The sequence below is a fragment of the Macaca nemestrina genome, chromosome 9, assembly GCF_043159975.1.
Source record: "Macaca nemestrina isolate mMacNem1 chromosome 9, mMacNem.hap1, whole genome shotgun sequence".
Taxonomy (NCBI): Eukaryota; Metazoa; Chordata; class Mammalia; order Primates; family Cercopithecidae; genus Macaca; species Macaca nemestrina.
In genome coordinates this window covers 64,027,574-64,041,625 of record NC_092133.1, presented here as the reverse complement: position 1 = coordinate 64,041,625, position 14,052 = coordinate 64,027,574, and the positions used below count along the sequence as shown (strand labels likewise).

Here is a 14,052-nt window from a genome sequence, read left to right as displayed (position 1 = left end):
ATGGTGGCACATGCCTGTAATCCCAGCTACTCAGGGAGGATGAGGCAGGGGAATAGCTTGAACCTGGGAGATGCAGGTTGCAGTGAGCCGAGATTGCGCCACTGCACTTCAGCCTGGGCAACAGAGCATGACTCCATCTCAAAACAAGTCCCAAGCAAGCCTGAAACCCAGCTGTACACTCATTAAATCTGAAAGCTCCAGAATAATTCTTGACTCCATGTCTCACATCCTTGGCACACTGCTGTGAGGGGCAAGCTCCCAAGCCCTTGGGCAGCCCTGACCTTGTGGCTTGCAGGCTGCTCTCGGGTTGGAGTTGAGTGCCTGTGACTTTTCCACGTGCAGGGTGTGAGCTGCCAGTGGATCTACCACTCTGGGCCTGGAAGGTGGGGGCCCTATTCCCACAGCTCACTAGGCGGTGCCCCAGTGGGGACTTTGTGTGGGGGTTTGTATTAGGTCATTCCCACATTTTTATAATGAAATACCCAAGGCTGGGTGCAGTGGCTCACGTCTGTAATCCCAGCACCTGGGGAGGCCGAGGCAGGTGGATCACGAGGTCAGAAGTTCAAGACCAGCCTTGCCAAGATGGTGAAATCCCGTATCTACTAAAAATACAAAAAATTAGCCAGGTGTGGTGGCAGGCGTCTGTAATCCCAGCTACTCAGGAGGCTGAGGCAGAGAATTTCTTGAACCTGGGAGGCCGAGGTTGCAGTGAGCTGACTTTGTGCCATTGCACTCCAGCCTGGGTGACAGAGTGAAACTGTCTCAAAAAACAAAAAACAACCTGGGACTGGGTAATTTATAAAGAAAAGAGGTTTAATTGGCTTATGGTTCTACAGGCTGCACAGGGAGCATAACACAGGCATCTGCTTCTGGGGATACCTCAGGAAGCTTCCAATCATGGCAGAACACTGAAGCGGGAGCAGGCATCTCCTATAGTGGGAGCAGGAGCAAGAGAGAGAGAGCAAAGTGATACACACTTTTGAATAGCCACATCTCAGAGAAGTCACTCGCTTTTGTGAGGACAGCATCAAGAGGATGATGCTTAACCATTCATGAGAAATTCAATCCCATGATCTGATCACTTCCCACCAGGCCTTACCTCCAATACTGAGGATTACAATTCAACGTGAGATTCAGGCAGGGACACTTTCCAAACTATATTAAAGTTCCAACCTCACATTTCCCCTCTGCACTGCCCTAGTAAAGAGGCTCTTGGTGAGGGCTCTGTCCCTGTGGTAGGCTTCTGCTTAGGCTTTCTTACATATTCTCTGAAATCTAGGGGGAAGCTGCCAAACCTCCTTCACTCTTGCATTCTGAACACCTGCAGGTTTAACACCACATGGAAGCCACCAAGGCTTACAGCTTGCACCCTTCAGAGCTGTGGCCTGAGCTGTAGCTGGGCCCCTTTGAGCTGAGGCTGGGGCTGAAGTGGCTGGATGCAGGAAGCAGCCTCCCAGAGTGGTGCAGGGCAGCAGGACCCTGAGCCTGGCCCCCTAAATCATTCTTAGATCTCTGAAATGCCTTTAAGGTTTTTTTTCTCATTGTCTTGGCTATCAGAACCTGACCTCCTTTCATTTATGCAAATCTCTCTAGCAAGTGGTTGCTCTATAGTCTGCTTGGATTCTTGCCCTGAAAATGGGTTTTTCTTTTCTACCACATGGCTAGGTTGCAAATTTTCCAAACTTTTACATTCTGCCTTCCCTTTAAATATAAGTTCCAATTTTAAGTCATTTCTTTGCTCCTGCATCTGAAGATAGGCTGTTAGAAGCAGCCAGGTTACTTCTTGAACACTTTGCTGCCTAGAAATTTCTTCTGCCAGATACCCTAAGTCATCACTCTGAAGTTCAAACTTCCACAGATTCCTAGGGCGTGAATACTATATAGCCATGTTCCTTGCTAAGGCATAACAAGGGTGACCTTTGTTCTAGTTCTCAATAAGTTCCTCATTTCCATCTGAGATCTCATTAGCCTGGACTTCACTGTCCATATCACCATCAGCATTTTGGTCACAACCATATTTAACCAGTCTCGCAGGAGTCCCTTTTCTTCCTGTCTTCTTGTGAGCCCTCCAAAGTCTTCTAGCCTCTGCCCATCATCCAGTTTCAAAGCTGCTCCCACTTTGTCAGGCATCTTTATAGCAAGGCCCCACTCTGGTACCAATTTTTTGCATTAGGCCATTCTTGCATTGCTATGAAGGAATACCTGAGACTTGGTAATTTATACTGAAAAGAGGTTTCATTGGTTCGCAGTTCTGCAGGATGTGGAAGCATGGAGCCAGCATCTGTTCAGCTTCTGGGAAGGCTTCAGGGAGCTTTTACTTATGGCAGAACGTGAAGTGGGAGCAGGCACATTACACGGTGAGAACAGGAGTAAGGGAGCCAGGGGGAAGATACCATACACTTTAAAAACTTTTAAGCCAGGTGCAGTGGCTCACCCCTGTAATCCCAGCACTTTGGGAGGCCAAGGCGGGTGGATCACCTGAGATCGGGAGTTCGAGACCAGCCTGACCAACATGGAGAAACCCCGTCTCTACTAAAAATACAAAATTAGTCAGGCATGGTGGCACATGCCTGTGATCCCAGCTACTCGGGAGGCTAAGGCAGGAGAATCACTTGAACCTGGGAGGTGGAGGTTGCGGTGAGCCAAGATCACATCATTGCACTCCAGCCTGGGCAATAAGAGTGAAACTCTATCTCAAAAAAAATTTTTTTATATTATTAATATAAAAATAGGGACAGAGTCTCGCTATGTTGTCCATTCTGGTTTTGAACTCCTGGGCTCAAACAATCCTCCTGCCTTGGTCTCTCAAAGTGCTGGGATTACAGGCATGAGCCACTGCACCTGGCCAATACTACAATTTTTTGTTTGTTTTAGACAAGATCTTGCTCTGTCACCCAGGCTGGAGTGCAATGATGTGATCTCAGCTCATTGCAGCCTCCACCTCCTGGGTTTAAGCAATTCTCGTGCCTCAGCCTCCTACGTAGCTGAAATAACAGGCATGTGCCACCACACCCAGCTAACTTTTTTGTATTGTCAGTAGAGATGAAGTTTCGCCATGTTGGCCAGGCTGGTCTTGAACTCCTGGCCTCAAGTGATCTGCCTGCCTCAGCCTCCCAAAGTTCTTGGATTACAGGCATGAGCCACCATGCCCAGCTCTAACATTCTATTTGTTTATTCATCCATTGATGGACACTTGCATTGCCTCCACTTTTTGGCTATTGTGACTAATGCCTTGATGAACATGAGTATATAAATATCTTTTCAAATTCCTGCTTTCAATTCTTTTTTTTTTTTTTGATTTAGATTAATTTTATTGACAAGGTTTATAAGAACAAGTTAAATATTTAAAATCGAAGGCCAATTATTAGATCTCATTTAGTTGCTTATTTTGTTCACTTCTATTTACCTTTCCCTAGTGTCTGAGTAACTATCAAACAAGTCAAACCTGTGAAAATACCTGTTAACATTCAACATATATATTTCTGTTCTATGATGCAAAGATATTTTTCAACACTTAATTGGTACATCAAATGTGTCATTCTGTCATAAGCAGCATGTTTTAAAATTCAGATTTAATAAACTGATTTAAGACAGTAAATTGAAAGACAAAATTAGTCTCATTCAGGAGTGGTCCGTTGTGTTGATCATCTAGAATCAACACTGATTAGACAAACTTTAAAAGCCAGAGCCCCAACTCCAGAGAAACATTAAATTTCTTTAATGTAAAAGTATATTATTTTTGAGACACACTTTGTCAGAGATATCCACGATTACTTGCACATTATATTCTGGCATTATAATCTGGTACTTTAATCGTAATCATGAAGGTGGCTAAGTTTCTGGTAAATATCAGTATTTTATATGGGCAAAAGCAGTTAATAAAAATCGGTTCATTTACTATAAGCCAAATGTGCTTGTACTTAATCCCACCCTTTCCCAAAGTTTTTGAAGCTTTGATATGTTGATTTTTGGTCTGTCCTTAATATAAAACGTACCTACAGACACTTTTACAGAGTTAATACTAAAATTACAAATTGATGACACTTTCGAGCAAAGCAGGATAACTGTCTGTTCCTTCAGTGTTCCATCACTGAATTGACTTTCCATGCTCCATCATACTGTCTGGCTGAACACTGACATTCCATAGTCTACAACTGTAAAGATACCTACCTATGTGAGTTTAAAAAGTGGTCTGCACAAAAGAAATAAAAAAACTTTATATACAACAAATTGTTTTTTAAAAATACAAAAATAACATCTGTCACTTTTGTCATGCTAACAATCTGACATATATACACATGCGAGAAAAGTTCCAATTCAGTCATCTAGACAACTGTAGCTTGTATATTTTTAATATGATGGACACACTGCTGCTGAATTTTCACACTGACAGAGATGTGTATTCAAAATATTTCATATACTAAATACCCAATCTCTGTGTGTATAAATCCCAGTCATAATAGTTTCTGTTCTACTTGATTAAAAGTATGCCTTAAGCTAATATTAAGCGCACTAAAAACCACGACAGTTCAAGAATCTATGACCTTATATAAAGAAACCCAAAATGTACAAAATACAACTATAAAAGCAAGGAACAATTAATGCCATGCAAGATTTTAAACTAAAAATGGCATAGAAATGCAATTTAAAATAGCAAACTCAAATTCACATAACACTCAAGATAAAAAGGTCAGCAGTAAGTTCTAATGTTGCTTAACAAGGATTTAGAAAAGGAAATACATTCTCTTTGCTGGTATAATGGTATAAATCAGATCTTTGAATCTATGGGAACGAGTCATCTTCTCTGTCCTCTATCTCAAGAAATTAGCTCTTTTACAGTTGTTTTTATGAAATCTTTCCTTTCAGTTAAATCATAAGTAGGATAATTTTCATAGACCTTTTTGCAAATCTGTTTCATTGTGACTTCTTCCAAGTTAGCACTGGCCAGTAATTTCTTTATTGTTTCCTTTAATTCTTCATCTGTAGGGGGTTTCTTCAACTTTTTAATTAGAGGTTCATCATGTGAACTATCCTCAGACTCACTTTCTTTTTTGGAACTGTTTTAATTCTTCTTGGTGGTGCTGCTATCTGCCTTCTTAACATTGGCACTTTTCACAGATTTTTTACTTTTAGAAGTAGCTTTCTGTTTAGGTTTTTCTCTTTTGGCTGTCTTTTTTGGTGGCTCCTCTTCACTTTCTTTATCGTCATCATCTGAAGACTCTTCCTTGTTTTTCTTTTCATCTTCATCACTACTAGATTCATCTGACAGAATTTCAGGACATTTGGTTCGCTTAGCCTTCCTTGCCATTCCAGAACTGTTCCATTCCTTTTTACTGCCTTTGCTAGAAGTTTTTTTAGATTTTGGCAATGGTTTGCCAGAAGGCTTTGGATGCATTAAGAAATTCAAGATCCTCTTCACTAGTTCACTATTTACACCTGATCTCTCCAAATCAAGAACCTCACAGATGCTCTTTAACATGGCATTTCTAAATTTTTTCAACATTTCTTCCTTCTTTTTATACTGGACACTTCCTTTTTCAAACGGAAAGCCACTGAACTGACCCACATTCTTCTTTAATGAGGACACAGTGCCTGGCCTGTATTAAAGCAGTTTGTGTAGATTTCTAAGTTCATCGGTTTTCTTCTTACTTAGAAAAAAATGTATCCTCTCAATTTCACAAAGTTTCTGCCCCTTTCCTTGTGCAATTGTAAATGGCTCTCTCTGTAAGGAAGAGACTTGCATTGTCAGCCTCTCTACTTTCTTCTTTTCCCTCTTGCCTTCCACGATGAGACTCTTTTCTTTTTCCTCCTCTTCCTTCTCGTCGTCGTCCTCGTCTTCTTCCTCCTCGCTCTCCTCTCTGGGACCAGGCATTTCGGGTTCTTTCTCGGATGCGGGCTGGGCGGGGGTTCCTCTCCCTCCGCAGCAGGGGCCGAGGCGGACATGCTGTGAACCGCGGATCCCGGCCACCACGGGCCTGGCACGCGAGGGAACGAGGAGGTTCTGGGAGGCGGCGGCGGCCGACGCCGAGGAGAAGGCGCGCGGGCCGCTCTCTGGCGTGACGCTCGCTGCTGCGCGCTCGGCTCCCCAGAATCAACAAGATTTTCCTGCTTTCAATTCTTTTGTGTATTTACCCAGAAGTGGAATTGTGGGGTCACATGGTCGTTCTATGTTTAATTTTTTGAGGAACCACCATACTGCATTCCACCATGGCAACTTCACATCATTAAAAGGCCATTTATCGGTGATTTAGATCAAGATATTGTGACATACAAATAGAACTTCAAATACCTTAAAGGATGTAGTGAAATTTCCAAAACAAAATTAATTGTACTTTTTTTTTTTTTTTTTTTTGAGACGGAGTCTCGCTCTGTCGCCCAGGCTGGAGTGCAGTGGCCAGATCTCAGCTCACTGCAAGCTCTGCCTCCCGGGTTCACGCCATTCTCCTGCCTCAGCCTCCCGAGTAGCTGGGACTACAGGCGCCCACCACCTCGCCCGGCTAGTTTTTTGTATTTTTTAGTAGAGACGGGGTTTCACCATGTTAGCCAGGATGGTCTCGATCTCCTGACCTCGTGATCCACCCATCTCGGCCTCCCAAAGTGCTGGGATTACAGGCTTGAGCCACCGTGCCCGGCCTAATTGTACTTTAAAATTCTTTTTTTTTTTTTTGAGATGGAGACTTGCTCTGTCGCCGAGGCTGGAGTCCACTGGCACGATCTCTGCTTACTGCAACCTCCGCCTCCCAGATTCAAACAATTCTCCTGCCTCAGCCTCCTGAGTAGCTGGGACTACAGGTACATGCCACCACACCTGGCTAATTTTTGTATTTTTAGTAGAGACGGGGTTTCACCATGTTTGTCAGGCTGGTCTCAAACTCCCGACCTCCTGATCCGCCTGCCTTGGTCTCCCAAAGTGCTGGGATTATGGTGTGAGCTACCGTGCCTGGCCTTAAAATTCTATATAGAACTTTTAGCAAGATAGCATGTACAATGAAGGATTAGTAAAAATGGTGCTTCAGTACTTTTTCTTGCTTCTCTTCAGAAATAAACCTTTAAAAAGATGTATATAGGTGGGCTAAAAGAAAAACCATTTTTTCCCCCTAAGATGGGGGAATTCAAAGGGTTAATGGCCAGGCATGTTGGCTCACATCTGTAATCGCAGCACTTTGGGTGGCCAAAGTGGGAGGATCACTTGAGTCTAGGAGTTTAAGATCAATCTGGGCAATACGGCAAGATCCTGTCTCTCTGAAAAAGGAAACAAAAAAAGTGTTAAGGCAGTTAAAATGTTGTGTCCCTGACCACTCACCTTTTTCTCTAAATCCCAGACCTGAGCTGTATTTCTTAGGGCCAAAATGAACTGAAACATAAATTGCTTGGACCCACCTGAGACCTGAGACACTCCTGAGTCTGGAGAACCAACCCAGGAGAGGGGGGCATAGCCATCTGACCTGAGTTATCATATAGTTCTTCTCATTGTCCTATTTTATTTTCTCTACAGTATAAATCACTATTTTATTATTTTATTTTTTGAGACGGAGTCTTTTTTTTTTTTTTTTTTGAGACGGAGTCTTGCTCTGCCGCCCAGGCTGGGGTGCAGTGGCCGGATCTCAGCTCACTGCAAGCTCCGCCTCCCGGGTTTACGCCATTCTCCTGCCTCAGCCTCCCGAGTAGCTGGGACTACAGGCGCCCGCCACCTCACCCGGCTAGTTTTTTGTATTTTTTAGTAGAGACGGGGTTTCACCGTGTTAGCCAGGATGGTCTCGATCTCCTGACCTTGTGATCCGCCCGTCTCGGCCTCCCAAAGTGCTGGGATTACAGGCTTGAGCCACCGCGCCCGGCCGAGACGGAGTCTTGCTCTGTCACCCAGTCTGAAGTGCACTGGCACCATCTTGGCTCACTGCAACCTTCGCCTCCCAAGCAAAGTGAGTCTTTCTGAGTTCAAGTGATTCTTCTGCCTCAGCCTCCCAAGGAGCTGGGATTACAGGTGTGGGCCACCATGCCCGGCCTACAAATCGCTATTTTAAATGATCCTGGGATTTTTTTTGTTTTTTTTGTTTTGTTTTGTTTTGTTTATGTTTTTCAGTTGTCTTCCTTCATCAGAACGTAAGCTCCATAAAAATCAAGACTGTGTTATTGGCCGGGCGCCGTGGCTCACGCCTGTAATCCTAGCACATTGGGAGGCCGAAGCAGGCAGATCGCTTTGAGCTCATGAGTTCGAGACCAGGCTGGGTAACATGGCAAAACCCCCTTCTCTTAAAACAAAGCAAAACAAAAACCAAAAATTAGCCGGACATGGTGCTATGTGCCTGTGGTCCCAGCTACTCGGGAGGCTGAGGTGGGAGGATCACTTGAGGTGGGGAGATGGGGATTACAGTGAGCTGAGATCACACCACTGCACTCCAGCCTGGGCGACAGAGTGAGACCTTGTCTGAAAATAAATAAATAAATAAATAAAATGAAATATTTTAAACACTCAGAAAAGCTCCCACTATCCTTATTAACACATCCTAAGATTTTACCACATTGCTTCAAATTTTCTTTTTCTTTTTCTTTTTTTTTAAAGGATAGAGACAAAAATATATAGGAGATGGAGAGGTAGCTAATGTGGCAAGTTTCTGAAAATAGTCTTTATTAACTCATAACACAAATGGTTCAGGTACATCTCTTATATAAACTCAAACTACAGATCCCAGGCAGCACTGCAATAATAGACACGTGGACTGTTCTTTTCTTCTCTGTAAACAGCCAATGAGAGGCAGAGTTTACAAAGGTCTAGGATGACATCTGCTGTATTGACTGTGGCCAGTCTTAAAGCTAGTTGTTGCTATTTGGAACGTGCTGCTCTAATTCAGATTTAAAGAGTTTCTTCCTGTTAATTCAAAGCTCACTGTGCCTCCTGTTTCCGAGGGAAGGAGGACTGATTAAGTCATCTAAATGGATGCAATACTGAATTACAGGTCAGAAGATATTGAAGATTACTACACATTACTGGGATGTGATGAACTATCTTCGGTAAGACAGTGGATAATGTTTTTATCACAACAGTATTCTTTTTCACAATAGTATTTCAAGTTTTTATTTAAGGTTTTAACTTTGAATTTTTGGTCACATTGCCTACAAACCTAACCTTGTATTGTTTTAAAGCACTTTTGGCTCAGAGAAAGTTAAGAATTTAAATGTATGTTGGGTTTTTACTTAAATAGTGTCCTATGGGAATTTTATGGAAGCTTCTGGTGTATATTCTGGCACGTGGCCATATGCTCTGTTTCACAATATAGTATATTAAAAATAAATATTTAAAATTTTATTGTAATTTCTGATGGCAGTGTTTCACAGTATACATAAGCTATACCTTTATTATGGTGACTCATAATTGAGGTGAAATGAAATTTCTTATAAAATTAGGGATTTAAATATATTTTATTAAAATGTGTACTCCTATGTGAGCAGTCAAAATATAAACCAAGAAGCATCCTTTTATGTTAATATTTCAAATTGTGTGACAGAAATTGCTTCTTGAAAGGGTGGCTTCTGAAACAAAATGTGTGCAAACTCTGTAGCTGTTCACTGGATCTGTAAGAAAACAAAATTTTTAACGTTCCCAATAAACAATTATAAAGGTTGTAGAGGTTTTTAAAATTATGGAAAAATAATTTATAATTCCCTCTCCCAAGGATAACACTATTGATATTTTGGCATATTAATCTCCAGTCTTCTTTCTATGTATATTCTTTAAAGCCATGTTTGGGAGGATATTATATGTACTTGTTGATTCCTGCTTTGTACCCATTTATATTATAACAAGGACTTTTCCATGCTATTAAACTTCCCTTGTACACTTCTTAGTGGTTGCAAAATATTTTATTTTACTGTGTTACCACAGCTGAATTATTCTCTTATTGTTAGATATTTTATTTATTTCAAATTTTTCAATATTTCAAATAATGTTGAGATTAATATAAAATATACTCATTATTAAATTATATATTATTAAATCATGTTATTAGGATATATTTATGTTTTATAATTAATATATTTTATTTTTTTATTTTTATTAAAATCTAAGTAGTAAAATTAACATTTTAAAGCAAAATATTTTTATATTTATTGTATTTCATAAAGGCATAGTTCATTAATAAAATGTACTTAGTTTTGTTTTAAGAATAGAATGCATTATTGGATACAAAGGATTAAAATCTCTATTTTTGCCGGGCGCGGTGGCTCAAGCCTGTAATCCCAGCACTTTGGGAGGCCGAGACGGGCGGATCACGAGGTCAGGAGATCGAGACCATCCTGGCGAACACGGTGAAACCCCGTCTCTACTAAAAAATACAAAAAACTAGCCGGGCGAGGTGGCGGGCGCCTGTAGTCCCAGCTACTTGGGAGGCTGAGGCAGGAGAATGGCGTAAACCCAGGGGGCGGAGCTTGCAGTGAGCTGAGATCCGGCCACTGCACTCCAGCTCGGGCGACAGAGCCAGACTCCATCTCAAAAAAAAAAAAAAAAAAAAAAAAAAAATCTCTATTTTTGCCATGCTGAGGAAGTTATCTTAGACACATTGAAATTAAAAAACTGCCTCGCCCCCATAATAGCTTATAATGGTCTTTCAGTTGCATAGTTCTTCTCAAGAATGTGTTACCCTTGTTTATGTTGGTGGTGATTTGCTTATAGCAATTGAGAAAGCTTATTACCATTTTTACCATGTGTTTCACAGTTGAAATTATACTATTATCAAACGATTTTTGAAGGAATACTTTAAAATCAAAGGAATATAATTTAACTTGATAAGGCTCACGATTTGGATTTAAAAAAATACATGCTAGCCTATAAAGTAAGGGTCATTATATCTCCATTATCTTGTGACCTATTTAGTCAGTCTTTTTTTTTTTTTTTTTTTTTTTTTAATTTTACTTTAAGTTCTGGGATACATGTGCAGAATGTGCAGGTTTGTTACACAGGTATACATGTGCCATGGTGGTTTGTTGCACCTATCAACCCATCATCTAGGTTTTAAGCCTCGCATACATTAGGTATTTGTCCTAATACTGTCCTTTCCCTTGCCCCCCACCCCCCGACAGGCCCTGGTGTGTGATGTTCCCCTCCCTGTGTCCATGTGTTCTCATTGTTCAACTCCCACTTATGAGACAGAACATGTGGTGTTTGGTTTTCTGTTCCTGTGTTAGTTTGCTGAGAATGATGGTTTCCAGCTTCATCCATGTCCCTGCAAAGGACATGAACTCATTCTTTTTTATGGCTGCATAGTCAGTCTTTTGAAGTTTTGCTATTGTCTTTTCAGTCTACATAGAAGGGGGATTCATTCTGGACAGCCTAACAGAAAATAATCTCATTGTTAATGTGTAATATTCAAAATATGGTTACCAGGTGGAGTCATACTTCCTTGTCTCAATTTTCCTTTTACTGGATATATTTTACTAGTCTGTCAATAGCATATCATATTTAGATAACAATTATTTATTTTTAACGAAATGTTTGTCATAATATTGTCACTTCTTTGTATATATATATATATCATTTTTTCTCTCTCTTTTTTTTTTTTTTTAGACGAAGTCTCGCTCTGTTGCCAGGCTGGAGCACAGTGGCATAATCTCGGGTCTCTGCAATCTCCACCTCCTGGGTTCAAGCGATTCTCCTGCCTCAGCCTCCTGAGTAGCTGGGACTATAGGCACGTGCCACCATACCTAGCTAATTTTCATATTTTTAGTAGAGACGGGGTTTCACTGTGTTGGCCAGGATGGTCTCAATCTCTTGACCTCCTGATCTGCCTACCTTGGCCTCCTAAAGTGCTGGGATTACAGGTGTGAGCCTCCGCACCTGGCTTTTCTCTTCTTTTTATAGGTATGCTTCTCATTAAAAAAATATTTTTATGACACCTTTTACTAATATGACATTTCCTTTACTTGATTTATATTGGATAAATTGCCTTTATTTCAGGTATTCCTTCATTTGATGCTCTAAAATTAACCAGAACTCATCATGCCCAAAAGCATTTTAGCTGTTATAATTTCAAAACAATTTGATATTTTAATTTTACTTATCACAATTGAATTGAGACACCCATGTAATACTTTTGCTTTGGTATATAGTTCTTACAATTTCAAGTTCGTGCTGGAAATTGATTAAAGTTATATATTTGATTCTCCTGCTTCAGCCTTCTGAGTAGCAGGGATTATAGGTGCATGCCACCACACCCAGCTAATTTTTGTATTTTTGTACAGATGAGCTTTCACCGTGTTGTCCAGGCTGGTCTCAAACTCCTGACCTCAAGTGATCTGCCCACCTTGGCCTCCCAAAGTGTTGGGATTACAGGTGTGAGCCACCGTGCCCAGCCTCTATGCCTCAGTTTTCTAACCTGTAGATGGGAGTAAATAGTACCCACCTCATAGAGTTGTGGGGATTAAATAATATATGATATATAAAGTACTTTGAGCAGTGCCTGGTGCAGAGTGCTAAGTTGTTGTGGTTGTGGTTGTGGCTGTTGTTTTGGCCCCCACAGTGTTACTGTGCACTTGGAACTTAGTACACTTATCCTATCCTTGAGTTTGCATTATTTTAAAGATGTTTTATTTTGCAGTGATTTTTGACTTACATAAAAGTTGTAAAAATAGTACACAGAGTTCCTATATACCCTTAACCCAGCTTCCCTTTATGTTAGCATCATACCTAATGAAAGTACAATGATCAAAATCAGAAATTAAAAAAAAATTGTAGCTCTGAGGCATTTTATTATAAAAACTTTGTACTCATACACATAAACTAAAATGAACTTAAAATTCATCATACATTTACTTCATTTTTAGCTTGACCTTCTAGTAAATCTCTAGCTTCACTGATTTTGACTGCTATGATTTAAGAGTATAATTTATTGCAGGGCGCGGTGGCTCACGCCTGTAATCCCAGCACTTTGGGAGGCCGAGACGGGCGGATCACAAGGTCAGGAGATCGAGACCATCCTGGCTAATGCAGTGAAACCCCGTCTCTACTAAAAATACAAAAAAATTAGCCGGGCGTGGTGGCGGGCGCCTGTAGTCTCAACTACTCGGGAGGCTGAGGCAGGAGAATGGTGTGAACCCGGAAGGCGGAGCTTGCAGTGAGCCGAGATTGCGCCACTGTACTCCAGCCTGGGTGACATTGCAAGACTCTGTCTCAAAAAAAAAAAAAAAAAAGAGTATAATTTATTAATGAGCATCTCTTATTTTCCCTTTATTGGCAGTAGGGCTTACCCTTGGTATTAATGCTCCTTCTTGTTTTGTCATTTTGGGTTCAAACTCACCTCAGTAATAGCTACCACTGAAGGCAGATTTTGGTAGACTTTGAAAAACTTGTTTTTCTTGAGGCTCCATGTGCTCCATGACTTGCAAAACATAACGGCCTGCAAATCCTGCAGCAGCAATGGTTGGTCCAGCTGCTACCATTGTACTGACCATGGTTCTGACTGGGCTTCCCTGCCTCTACCGAGAGCATGGATCATCCCAGCCCAGAGGTCACGGCCAACAACTGCACATCTTTGCCAGAGAGTGACGCAGCCGCTGACCACATGCACAAACCACCAAAAAATCAGAAAATTAACATTGCTACAATTAACCCTACCACGGTCCAGCAAACATTTTTTTGTAAAGGACCAGATAGAGTCAGGACTAGAATGAGGCAAGTAGGGTGTGTAGGATGCAAAATTTAAGGAGGCACTAACATTTAGGGTTGTACACATACAGAAATTTGAGAGAGAGAGAGAGAGAGAGAGAGAAAGACAGAGGTAGAGGGAGAGGAAGAGGGAGAGAGAGAGAGGATATTTCCTTAAACCTAGGTGTCCTGCTTGCCTCACCTGGTGCTGATCCTGAGATAGCAAATATTTTAGGCTTTGCAGGCTTTACAGTCTCTGTCCTAACTGCTCAGCTCTGCCATTGGAGAAAACAGCCATAGACGATATGTAAGTGAATGATCTTGGCTGTCTTCCAATAAAGCTTTAATTAAAAAACAGGTAGCAGCAGGCCAGAGTCAGTTAATCCTTGATCTAAATTATAAGTCTTATCTAATTTCAT

General features: G+C 41.2%; 1 protein-coding gene and 1 pseudogene across 1 annotated transcript in view; one reads left to right on the top strand and one right to left on the bottom strand.

The window, feature by feature from the left end:
* Positions 1-3,325: 3,325 nt before the first annotated feature.
* LOC139356248 (protein DEK pseudogene) lies at positions 3,326-5,958 on the bottom strand (annotated as a pseudogene).
* A 2,795-nt stretch (positions 5,959-8,753) lies between these two features.
* The window catches only part of LOC105466132 (DnaJ heat shock protein family (Hsp40) member C12), a 43,876-nt gene continuing 38,577 nt past the window's right edge, over positions 8,754-14,052 (top strand). The window contains exon 1 of the mRNA XM_011715118.3: positions 8,754-9,009. Coding sequence (XP_011713420.1) covers positions 8,932-9,009 — 78 coding nt within the window. The 5' untranslated portion in view covers positions 8,754-8,931. The remainder of the gene's footprint in view (positions 9,010-14,052) is intronic.